Source organism: Nycticebus coucang, chromosome 3 (assembly GCF_027406575.1).
Source record: "Nycticebus coucang isolate mNycCou1 chromosome 3, mNycCou1.pri, whole genome shotgun sequence".
Taxonomy (NCBI): Eukaryota; Metazoa; Chordata; class Mammalia; order Primates; family Lorisidae; genus Nycticebus; species Nycticebus coucang.
This window is the reverse complement of record NC_069782.1, coordinates 87,488,105-87,500,902: the sequence shown is the minus strand read 5'-3', so window position 1 is coordinate 87,500,902 and position 12,798 is coordinate 87,488,105. Positions and strand designations below refer to the sequence as shown.

Below are 12,798 nucleotides of genomic sequence, written 5' to 3'. Positions count from 1 at the left end.
CATTCATGTCCCAGAGACCAGCAACTTGCCTCTTGGGCAATCTTGTTTGCAGGCAGATGTGTCCTTTGTCACCTCGCTTCCCATTCGCCCTTTCAGTTGCTTCAGCAAACTCCTCTATTTTCCCACTGGAATCACAAGTCACCTGTTGCATTGTGGGATCTGAAACAATATTTTAAGGCTACCCTTGAAGCCCATGTGTGAAGCTGACTTTAGAGGAAAACAAGAAGTCGAATTCAAGTTTGGAGGTGGGGGGTGGGATGCAAATTGGGGACTTCACGATTTGAAATTTGAAACAAGCATAAAAATTTATTGCTCTTAGGCTGGTTGTTCCTACAAATCTTGATCAATGTTTAATGCAACCTAAAAAACAAAACAAAAAGTAAATTTGCTTTCATACAATTCAAACTGTGAAAAGGTGCAAGCCAAAGAAAACAGTTTAGGTAATTTCTAGGTGACTATGGGAACGAAGTTTTTTGAGAGGTTCAGACAATTTGAAATAATATTTGAATAGGATATGATCCTAAATTATATTCTTGTGATAATTCTTATCCCATCCATTTTTCTATTTCTCTTGCTACGCTTTCTCATTCCTGTGAGGTCCTCTTCCTGTGGCTTCCCCTTCAATGTTAGAATTTCTAATGGTTTCTCCAAGCCCTCGGGGCTGCGCACACTGCACACTCTCCTGGGTATTTACTCACTCCTGTTTCAGTTAGCACTCATGCCCATGAGGGGGAATTGATATCTCCTGCCTGGGCCTCTTTCCAGTTCTGTAGCTTCATACTACACAGCACTAGTCTTTGACCATTTTCACCCGTGTATCTCAGAGTCACCTGAAAGGCAACATCTGAAGCCATTGTTTTCAAATAACCTACTTCCTCTTCTTATATTCATCAGTTTATCCAATGATAATACTCCTACCTCATTTACCCAAGGAGGAAATTTGGACTTCATCCTGACCTCTCTCTCCTTTATCCTCAAGGCCAATCTCAAACCCACTCAGTTCTCTCTGTCATTTCATCTCTGCAGTCTAACCCTAGTCATCTTGTGTCTAGATGACTGAAATACTCCTATGTGGTCTCCCTTTTCCATTCCTGTCCCTCTCCAATTCTATCTCCACCTTATAAAAACACAAATCTAATCCTTAAATTCTTTCAACAACTCCCAAGGCACTTAGGAACCCAGCAAGATCTGGCCTTTTGTCCACTCTCTAGCTGTGAATCGTGCCCTTCCCCCTAGCTTCATACAACCCAGACATAGTCCTGGACCATTTCAGTCCCTTGAAAGTGTCTTGCTCTCTCCCTCCTCTGGGCTCATTTCAGGCTAATATCTTGAACTTCACTTCCTCAGGAGGATTCATCCAGACTAGCTCAGGTCTCCCTTCCCTGTCCCCCAGGGCACCTTTCCCACTGGCCCACACCCTCAGTGATTTTTCATAGGCCCAGATCATAGCAGACATTTAATACAAATGTATTCCCAATGGACTAGCATGAGCCCATCCACTCTACTTTCTGGAAACACCATTCTCTCCAGGCTGTCAAAGTCTTGTGTCTCTAAATTACTACCATAGCCTCCTCACTGGCCTCCTCGGACCTACTTCTCCATTCTTTTTACCCTCACAGTGGTAGATAGTCTTTTTTTTTTTTTGGCTGGGGCTGGGTTTGAACCCACCACCTCCAGCATATGGGGCCAGTGCCCTACTCCTTTGAGCCACAGGCGCCGCCCGGTAGATAGTCTTTCTAACACGCAGTTGTGAACACATCAGGCTCCACTCCCTTTAGGACAAAATATAAGCTCCTGAGGAGGAATCACAAGCCCTTCTGTGGTCTGGTCCCTGCTTCCTCCCTAGCCTCATTCCACAACTCTTCCTGCCTCTCTCTCTCCAGACCCCCTCCTATCTACATCCTCACATGTTCTGTGCTCTCTGCCTAGAACACTATCCACAGCCTCTCATGCCACCACTGAGTGACAAATCATTGACTTTCTCCTGGAAGCCTTCCCTGACCAAGCTTCCTTGATTGTGCAGGCTGCCCCACCTTGTCAGTACACAGTGACTAAAGTCACCCACTGCCACCCCTCCTACCACAACAGCCCTGGTTTACACCTGCTGATATGCCTCTATTATTAATATCCTCCTTCCATCCTCAAAAGCACACTAGTTAGCATACAATAAATTACCTGACCACTCTAATAATGACTATTAAATGTTTGTCTAATCATCTGTTTCCTCCTGGGTCAGTAAACTCCAGAAGGTCAGAACTCCGTCTTACTCACAAAAGCATCTAGCACAGTGCCTGGCACTTGGAAGACTCGCTATGTTTGTTAAATAAGCAAAAGTAAGTAAGTGCACTCATATGCTGGAAACGCATGCACTATCATTAGGATATTTACTTGGTTCTAGGGTTTGCTACTAAGAACTAAAATGGTAGCCCCCCAAATATAAAGATCACATATTTCACAAAATGATTTCAAAAACATGTTTTGGGGAGGTTTTGTGATTTTCACACTCTAAACCAGGCGTCTTCAAACTTTTTAAACAGGGGGCCAATGCACTGTCCCTCAGACAGTTGGAGGGCCGGACTATAGTTTAAAAAAACAACAAACTATGAACAAATTCCTATGCACACTGCACATATCTTATTTTGAAGTAAAAAACAAAACGGGAACAAATACAATTCACACCGCGGGCCGCAGTTTGAGGACACCTGCTCTAAACTACAGCTATAGATAAGCCAGTGACACACTTCACAAAAAGGCAGAACGCCAGTTAGGAATATGGTCAGCAACTAGTTTTCAGTCTATGAAGCAAAAGGCCCATTTGTCGACCAACCCTGGCCTCATTTTCCCTAGGCTTTACCTATGCTTTTGAAAAATCCGATTTTTACGAAACGTTTGATACTTACGTCAGATAACATTGGCTCATCAAGCTCTTCTACTCTGCTCAAGTTAGGCGCTCCGTATCGATCGCTGATTTCAGCCAGGGTTTTGCCTGCATCTTGTGTTGCTTCCTATAATCATAAAATTCATTTTCCCATTTAAGTGTCCTCAAAATTATGGCCCAGGCACAGTGGCTTAAACTTGAAATCTTAGCACTCTGGGAGGCCGAGGCAGAAGGATCACTGAAGATCAGGATTTTGAGACCAGCCTGAGCCAGGGTAAGACCCCCATCTCTACAAAAAATTAAATTAGCTACGTATGGTACCCCATGCCTGTAGTCCTAGTTGGTTAGGAGGCTGAGGCAGGAGGATCACTTGAGCCCAGGAGTTTGAGGTTGCAGTGAACTATGATAATGCCACTGCACTATAGCCATGTGATAGTGAGACTCTACCTCAAAACAACAACAAAAAAATTGCCTTCAAAATTAATGCATTACTTTCCTTTCTATTTTGATAAAGGATTTCTAAATTACATCAAAATGCAGCATTTTTATTTAATGGAATTAACCAATACCTGTTAATAACAAGAGAATTCTAGTAAGAAATGCTAAAACTTACAAAAATACATGTAAAAATTCAGAATGATTCTAAGTTATTATGTGGTCAATATCTTAAGATAGTTTAGTTTGTATAATAAAAATATAAATACAAAACTGTCCAATTTTTATTTATTTTGAGATTTTGCTTCAAAGCATATATTTATGACTTATTGTTATTGGATTATATATTAGGACTATCTGTTTTTCTGACATCCTTATTAAAAATTTAGCTACTAACACATCAAAATTAAGTTTTACATTCCAGAATACTCACTCATTTCACGTAACATAAAACAATATTTTGTTCTCACCTCTGAATGTAAAATATCTTCACTCTTAGCCATATTTTCCACATTCATTCTCATCTGCTATAATATGTAAAAATGGAAAAATATTTAGAACACACTTCATTTTGATTCCATGTTTAATTTTCAAGCATTTTTAGCTTTATATAATATGAAGATCAATTTAAAGCAAAAATGCTATCATTCTGTAAGGAGGGATACAAACGTACTTATCACAAAACTGCAGATCACAGTCTCAATAATACTCTACAGTAATAGAAGACAAACAAGTTTTAAACATAAACCTTTTAAATAAAACTTTTTAGGATGGGTGTGGGACTCACACCTGTAATCCTAGCACTCTGGGAGGTTGAGGCAGGTGGATTGCTTGAGCTCAGAAGTTCGAGACCAACCTGAGAAAGAGTGAGACCCTGTTCCTACTCAAAATAGAAAAACTAGCCGGGCATCATGATGGGCACCTGTAGTCCCAGCTAGTTGGGAGGCTGAGGCAAGAGGATTGCTCAAGCTCAAGAGTTAGAGGTTACTGTGAACTATGACACCAGGGCATTCTACCCAGGGTGACAGAGCAAGACTCTGTCTCAAAAATAAATAAATAAATAAATAAATAAGCCTTTGTTAGAAATAAAGTGGACTGAAACATTTAAACTGAAGCCAAAGTGACAAAATAAAAATTCTAATCAATTCTTTTAGGAGAACTTGAAGTTTTGCACCTAGAAAGAAAGAAGTAAATATTTCTGAAGGTATTAATCTGGTCCAAGTCACTACTGAATGCATAAATCTTGTCCATGGTACCCGAGCACTGCCCCCTACAGTACTCTGAACACTGTGGTAGGAATGTACTGCCCACCACGCAGGCCTCTTGCTGGATGTGAAGATGTTCTAGCTGTGCCAAGCCCCACTATGGCATCCATCTTTGCACTCTAAGTCAGAAAGTGATCTAACTGATCCTGAGCTGGTTTGTTTTGGCTGTTGGGAGACTCGTAATCACCCTAATTACAGGGACATATATGGTACTGTTTTCCCAAGATCAGTCAATTTTCCTGGTAACTTCTTATCCCAGTGTCCACAAGGCCATACTGGGAACACCCATGTTCTTAAAGGACCTTGTCCCCCAGCCACAGAGATACATATTTCACACAAACTAAACCAGTCACAATCCTTCCCCAAGATTCTTTTCTTAACTGAAACAAAAAAATAGAATATATCACTGCTGGATGGTAAGAGCTACAGCATAACGAAGCTCAGAGCCATGGAGGACGGTGTTCGTCACCCATGTGTAGCACCCCAGGCCATAGTGAGAGAGACTGACATTGTCCTCCAGAGGGCAGTCGAGGTGAGATCCTGGTAGTATCTGCTTATCTTGTCCCCAGAGGTTTGCAAAGCCAGAGTCCTTCACAGTTCGAGTGTTAAGCACTTTCTTCAAACCAGGATCCTTCAAGTAAACTTCCTTTTGCAAGTGCTAGTTTAAGTTGTGTGTTGTCAGCCACAAGAAGGCCATGGCAAATGACATGAAGGGACTCATCTCTGAGCAATGGGTGAAGCACGGGTACTGCTTAGGGGGAAAGGTGAGGGAGGATAAGCCAGTAGGAATATGAATTATTAAAGTTACCATGACTCTGATCACATGAGCCAAGAGATAATGAAATAGCATGAATGCATCACCCTGGAACTGCAAAGCAAAGGCTGTTCCTTTCTTTCTTTTTTTTTTTTTTGAGACAGAGTCTCACTTTGTCGCACTTAATAGAGTGCTATAACATCACAGCTCACAGCAACCTCCAGCTCTTGGGCTTAGGTGATTCTCTTGCCTTAGCCTCCTGAGTAGCTGGGACTACAGGCACCCACCATAACGCCCGGGTATTTTTTTGTTGCAGTTTGGCTGGGGCCTGGCTCCAACCCGCCACCCTCAGTATATGAGGCCGGTGCCCCACTCACTGAGCCACAGGCTATCCCTTCTTTTTCTTTTTAATTTCAAATTAATATGAGGATACAAATTTTTAGGTTACATTGTTCTCACTTTCAAGGTAAAGTTCAAGTTGCAGAAGAGCACCTCACCCGGGGGCGTGCTGAACACCTTCACCTTGTGCACATTAGGTGAGATCCCGCCAAATGCCCCCCCTCCTCCCCCTAGTCACCCTCTTCTACTCCTCCCCTCTTGCCCCTCCCCTCTCCCTTCTCCTCCTGTTTTATCGTTTGTATAAGAGTGTAATTGTTGGTCCTTTCTACAGACTTCTTTAAAAAAAATTTTTTTTTTATTTTTTATTGTTGGGGATTCACTGAGAGTACAAGACTTTCTATAGACTTCTAAGCATTTAAATATAGCTATCTGGTCATCTCAATGCAAAAATCCTTTTAAATTCTCTTATTTTGATCATTGTCTCCTTGATATGTTCCTGGTTTCCGTTTCCTCTTTCAATTTAGTCACTGAATTACTTTAATTTTTATGGATACATAATAGTTGTACATATTTATGGTGTACATGTGATATTTTGATACAAGCATACTACACGTAATGATCAAGTCCTGCTTAACTGAGATATCCATCACCTTAAACATTAATCATTTCTTTGTGAATCTTTTTTTTTTTTTGTAGAGACAGAGTCTCACTTTATGGCCCTCAGTAGAGTGCCGTGGCCTCACACAGCTCACAGCAATCTCCAACTCCTGGGCTTACGTGATTCTCTTGCCTCAGCCTCCCGAGTAGCTGGGACTACAGGCGCCCGCCACAACGCCCAGCTATTTTTTTGGTTGCAGTTTGGCCGGGGCTGGGTTTGAACCCGCCACCCTTGGTATATGGGGCCAGCGCCTTACCGACTGAGCCACAGGCGCCGCCCTTCTTTGTGAATCTTAATTAAAGAGAAAGAGGCTACTTAAACATGTGTGTGAATATATACATGTCCATATGCTCCTTTTACACTCAAATTAAGACAACACCAGCCTCTGTCCTTCTCAAAACCATGTAGAGAGCTTAGAATTTATCCTTTAAAAATCTTTTTTTTTAATTTAATTCCTGCTTTACACTTTTTAAAATTGCTTTAAATAATGATGCTCTCATCTAAGCATTAATAAACTTACTGAACATATTCTATAAATATTTTATAGAATATTTATATTCTGCTTCTCTTTTCAATTTTTTTTTTCTTTTAGAGATTGGGTCTCGCTCTTGCTGAGGCTGGTCTCAAACTCCCGAGCTCAAGCAATCCACTCGCCTCAGCCTATATTTTCAATTTTAATTTCTTTTTTTTTATTTGAATGAAATAAATAATGGGAGTGACATTTGAGTAAGAGATAGTGGCTATAAACTCAGTCAACCAGAAGTTTGCTCTATGTGACATATACTTTTTGGATAACAGGAAATGCCTGTCAAACTAGAGGCTTGATGTTATACAGACACACTCAATGAAGGTGGACTATTTTGAAATAAATCACTGCATAGTTTATTTATTTATTTATTTTTTGAGACAGAGTTTCACTTAGTCGCCCTTGGTAGAGTGCCATGAAATCATAGCTCACAGCAACCTAAAACTCTTGGGCTCAAGCAATCCTCTTGTCTCAGCCTCCCAAATAGCTGTGACTACAGGTGCCCACTATAATATCAGGCTATTTTTAGAGACAAGGTCTCACTCTTGCTCAGGCTGGTCTTAAACCTGTGAGCTCAAGCAATCCACCCACCTAAGCCTCCCAGGGTGCTAGGATTACAGGCATGAGCCACTGCACCCGGACACTGCAGTTTATTTTTAATGAAAAGCATGAAAAATTCACATAAAAATATTTTAAAATGTAAATTATTGTGAATACATCTAACATGAAGAGATGTTCTATTTTTTTTTTGAGTTTTTTTTTATTAAATCATAACTGTATACAATGATATGATTATGGGGCATCATACACTCACTTCATAAACCATTTGACACATTTTTATCACAGTGGTTAACATAGCCTTTCCAGCGTTATCTCAGTTACTGTGCCAAAACATTTACATTCTACATTTACCAAGTTTCGCAAATACCCCTGTAATATGCACCACAGGTGTGATCCCACCGATTCCCCTCCCTCTACCCACCCCCCCGCCTTTCCCACTTCCCCCTATTGTTAAGTTGTAGCTGGGTTATAGCTTTCATGTGAGAGTCCCAAATTAGTTTCATAGTAGGGCTGTGTACATTGGGTATTTTTTCTTCCATTCTTGGGATACTTTACTAAGAAGAATATGTTCCAGCTCCACGAATGGATTAATAAATTGTGGTATATGTATACCATGGAATACTATGCAGCCTTAAAGAAAGATGGAGACTTTACCTCTTTCATGTTTACATGGATGGAGAGATGTTCTATTGTCTCAGAGATCAGAATATCCTCAATATTACTAAGTATTTAAACTTCAAATCAACATCAGCTACCATAATTAGAAACAGCTAGCTTTTGACTAAAATATTGAGGGTATCAACATTATAAAAGAACTCTACCACTGGCAAAGTTTCATGTGTATGATTACAATTGATCATCAGAAAAGTCTAATGAGATATTGTATATAATATAATATAAATAGTACTGTTATCCCTATTTTTGAAATAGGTAAACCAAGAATGAAAAAGGCTATGAGCCCTTCTAAGTTACACAGCTAATGTGTGACAAGCCTTTAGAGTGTAAATATCGTGATCTTTCTACTGTAATAGCTAGAAGAAACAGTTGGAGGATTCTAAGAAGTTTTAAATAAAACAGACATTTATAAAATTTCAAATTACCTTCTCTAACTGTTCTTGAGCTCTCTGTAGTTCTTCTATTCTCTGTCTCTCTTTTTCTTGCATTTCCAACTCCATCTGGAATGCCAGCTGTTGCTGAATATTCAGAAATACATGTCAGATTACAGTCAAATTAATAGCAAGATAATTAAGTTTATACCCACCTAATTTCAGACACTTACAAAAATAAATTGTCCCAGCCACCCAATACTGCGGGTTTCTACAATGTTTCCTGAAGCATAAAATTTTAGAAAGAAGCTTTCTTCATTGCTAATGATTGTACAAAATCAAGTCATTTTCTCTGTTTTTAAAGTTACAAATGAGATTACGGTAATTTTTTCATACAAAATCTCTTTAAGCATAGATAGGTGTTTATATAGCCAAAGCTTGGCTGTAGAACAACCATATACTTAAATATATTATCTAAAACCACAGATAACCAACAATGTATTTATTCCCAACTCAAAATATATGTCACACTGGTAGAGATCAGTAACAAAGTCTTTTTTTTTTTTTTTATGTTTACCATTATTTTATTACTTTTTCTTAAGTTCAATATACAAATCCCCATTGTATACCATTAACAATTAAAGAATTAAAGTTAACATGACAACGCAAAATATGAAATACATAGAAATAATTCTTCAGAAATATATAGTATTTCTACATGGAAAATTTCTAATTATTATTAAAAATATAAAAAGACACATGTGTGTATATATTGCAAAATTTGTTATTAATGATTTTTTTTTACTTGTTTAGGTATTCCTTCTGTTATAACTCGGGTTATTGTCTTTCTAGAAATATCAGTATACCACATAGGAAATTCAGTTTGCTCTGGAGATTCAGAAGGATTGGAGCAAATAGCTGGCCCACTGTGGGGGGGGCACACATATCTGATATTGGGTGTTATTATATATGCAAGTACTTTCAAGGCTTTCCTGTACATTTATCTTACGAGTAAACCAATAACACAATTTTGACAGTTTGTCTAGTGTGGGTTACCTTTGGATACATTTTTTCACAACCTTCATCATGATGAAAAAATCAAAAGAGTAATATTTCATGACATACAAAAATTATATGAAATTCAAATTTTAGCAATTTTTTTTTGTTTGGGATTCATTGAGGGTACAAAGAATTAGGTTACACTGATTGCATTTGTTAGGTAAAGTCCCTCTTAAAATTGCGCTCCGCCCCCAAAAGATGTGCCATACACTGTGACCTCCCCCACCAACTACCTCCTCCCCTCTCCCCACTTGCTCATTGCCCTAACCGCACCCTCCCCACCCCGTCGTATTAGCTCATCTACTGCCTTTATATCAGAATTGAGTACATTGGATTTCTGCTTCTCCATTCTTGTGATGCTTTACTAAGAAGAATCTGTTCCACTTCCATCCAGGTTAATACAAAAGATGTAAAGCCTCCATCCTTTTTAGTGGCTGAATAGTATTGCATGGTATGCAGCTTTTTAATCTAACCCTGGGTTGGTGGGCATTTAGATTGTTTCCACATTTTGGCAATTGTAAATTGAGCTGCTATTAAATAGTCTAGTGCAAATTTCCTTATGATAAAATGATTTTTCTTCTTCTGGGTAGATGCCTAGTAATGAGATTGCAGGATCAAATGGGAGGTCTAATTTGAGTTCTCTGAGAATTCTCAGACTTTCTTCCAAAAAGGTTGTATTAGTTTGCAGTCCCACCAGCAGCGTAAAAGTGTGCCCTTCTCTCCACATCCATACCAGTATCTGCAGCTTTGAGACTTTGTGATGTGGTCCATTCTCACTGGGGTTAGGTGATATCTCAGGGTGGTTTTGATTTGCATTTCTCTGATGATCAGCAATGATAAGCATTTTTTCATAAGTTTGCTAGCTATTCGTCTGTCTTCTTTAGAGAAGGTTCTATTCGTGTCTCTTGCCCAGTGAAATTCCAGCATTTTTAAAGTTGTGTGGAGACACAACCATGCTCATTTGTTTATGTATTGTCTATTTCTGCTAGACCACGCCTGGTACTCTGATGGCTTTGCACTGCTGCTCGGCATGCTATAAATTCATGACATCCTTATGGCAGTGTTTTGGGTACTGTATCACAATACCCTGATGTTTTGAAATTCGTATTCATCATGTCAAAACAAGAAGTGAACTTTGTTGCACTTTTAAGAGAAAATGGAGTGGAGATTATTTTGTTATCAAATTCAATGGCAAAATATAGTTTTTATTATACAATGACACTGTGCTAAAAGAATACAGGAAGTGTCAACATTACCTGACTAAGCACTCATCACAATATTCCCAACTCACATGAAAGCAAAGGTCAGAAAAATTAGAAAATTTAAAACAGAATTATCACAGCAGAATTTCTTCACAAAAAAATTAAAATAAAAATAAGGCTGCAATGAAAGTAAGCTTCCAAGTACCCAATGTGTTATCCAAGCAAGGAAAGACATTTACCAATGGTGAGTTAAAACATGTTTGATTTCAGTGGCTGAAAAAAGAACATGTCCAGAAAAAAATAAGTTTGTTTATGATTTTAGCCTTCTGGTGAGAACAGTTGTTCAAAGAGTTGACATTGGGAACAACATCAATAGTCAAATTAAAAACAAGGCACATTTGGAGTGGTTTGGAGTGGTTTTCCTTGGCTCTTGATGAGTAGGCAGATGTTCCAAACATTGCTCAGTTGTTGTTTAAACTAACTGAGAGAGAGAAGAACTAGTCTCTACAAATAGTATGAACAGAACAGTTATAGGCAAGAATATTTTCAACAAAGTTGAGAAACACTAATTCAATACAGCTAAAGTGAAATCTGCTAAGATGTGTTATAACCAATGGTGATTAAAAATATGTGCAGAGGCTAGGCACAGTGGCTTATGCCTATAATCCTAACACTTTGGCAGGCCAAGATGGAAGGATTGCTTGAAGCCAGGAGTTTGAGACCAGCCTGAGCAAGAGTGAGACACCATCTCTACAAAAAATAGAAAAATTAGCCAAGTGTAGTGGTGAATGCCTGTGGTCCCAGCTATTGGGGAGGCTGTGGTAGGAAGATTGCTTGAGCTTAGGAGTTTGAAGTTGCTGTGAGCTGTGATGGTGCCACTGCACTCTAGCCAAGTGACAGAGTGAGACCCTATCTCAAAAAAAAAAAAAAGTAAAATAGAAAAAAAAGATGAGCTTAACAAATTTATAAACTTGTGAGAAAATAAGAGTGTTTAAAGCCTGTGAGTATTCATCATATAATTCAACAGCAGCTACTCTGTAGAGAATATTTGAATCTATCATATGTTAATGAGCTAGTAATGTCAACTGTGACCTTCAGTCACTCTTGAAAACCTGACCATCTTTAGTTCTGTGAATTGCAATAAGAAAAAGAAGCTAAATAGATCCTGACTTGCCCTACCATACAGCAGTACCATTACTGAACAATGGTAGTGTTTCACTGTGAATTTTTGAGCTCAGGACCAAGTTTAATTTTTTTTATTTTGTAAATTTAAGGTCTATACAACATGATGTCTTGATATACATGTATAGTGAAAAGATTACTACAGGTAAGCAACTCAACATGCTTGTCATCTCGCAGTTACTTTTTTATGGTAACAGCACCTAAAACACACTCTGACACATTTTCCAGGATATAATACTATTCGCTATCATCCTTATGCTGTACCTCAGATCTCTGTATCTCCTCATCCTGCACAACTACAGTTATGTGCCTTTTGATCTAAATCTCCTCATCCTCCCTTCCCACTCCCAACCCTACCTCTGATAACCACCTCTATTTTCTATGTATTCAACCTTTTTTTTTTTTTTTTAAGATTTCAACATTTTTCGTTCTGGGTCTGGCTTATCTCACTTAACATAATGAGCTCAGTTTCACTGATGTCACAAACGGCAGGACCTCCTTATATAAAGCTTTATATGTGCATACATATGATACATATATATGAGATATATATATGTGATATACATGATATAGATGTCACAATTGTTTATCCAGTCATCCTTCAACAGACATTTAAATTATTTCTGTGATTCTAGTATTGCTAATAATGCTGCAATGGACATGCAGTGTAGATAATATCTATGAGGTGCTGATTTCATTTCCTCTGGATATACCCCCAGAAGAGGGATTGATGGTCATAGGGTAGTTCTATCCTTAACTTTTTGACATACTGTTTTTCATAATGGCTGCACCAGTCTACTCTCACCAACAACGTACAGAGTTCCCTTTTCTGCCCCCCTGCACCAACACTTGTCATCTCTTCTCTTTTTGATGACAGCCATCCTAACAAGTGT

The 12,798-nt window shown here is 38.7% G+C and overlaps 1 protein-coding gene across 1 annotated transcript in view; it reads right to left on the bottom strand.

Annotated features, from left to right (window-relative positions):
• Positions 1-279: 279 nt before the first annotated feature.
• The window catches only part of DYDC1 (DPY30 domain containing 1), a 23,675-nt gene continuing 11,156 nt past the window's right edge, over positions 280-12,798 (bottom strand). The window contains exons 5-8 of the mRNA XM_053584921.1: positions 8,517-8,609; positions 3,784-3,840; positions 2,901-3,005; positions 280-360 (exon numbers count right to left, since the gene is read on the bottom strand). Of these exons, the coding sequence (XP_053440896.1) occupies positions 331-360; positions 2,901-3,005; positions 3,784-3,840; positions 8,517-8,609 (285 nt within the window). The 3' untranslated portion in view covers positions 280-330. The remainder of the gene's footprint in view (positions 361-2,900; positions 3,006-3,783; positions 3,841-8,516; positions 8,610-12,798) is intronic.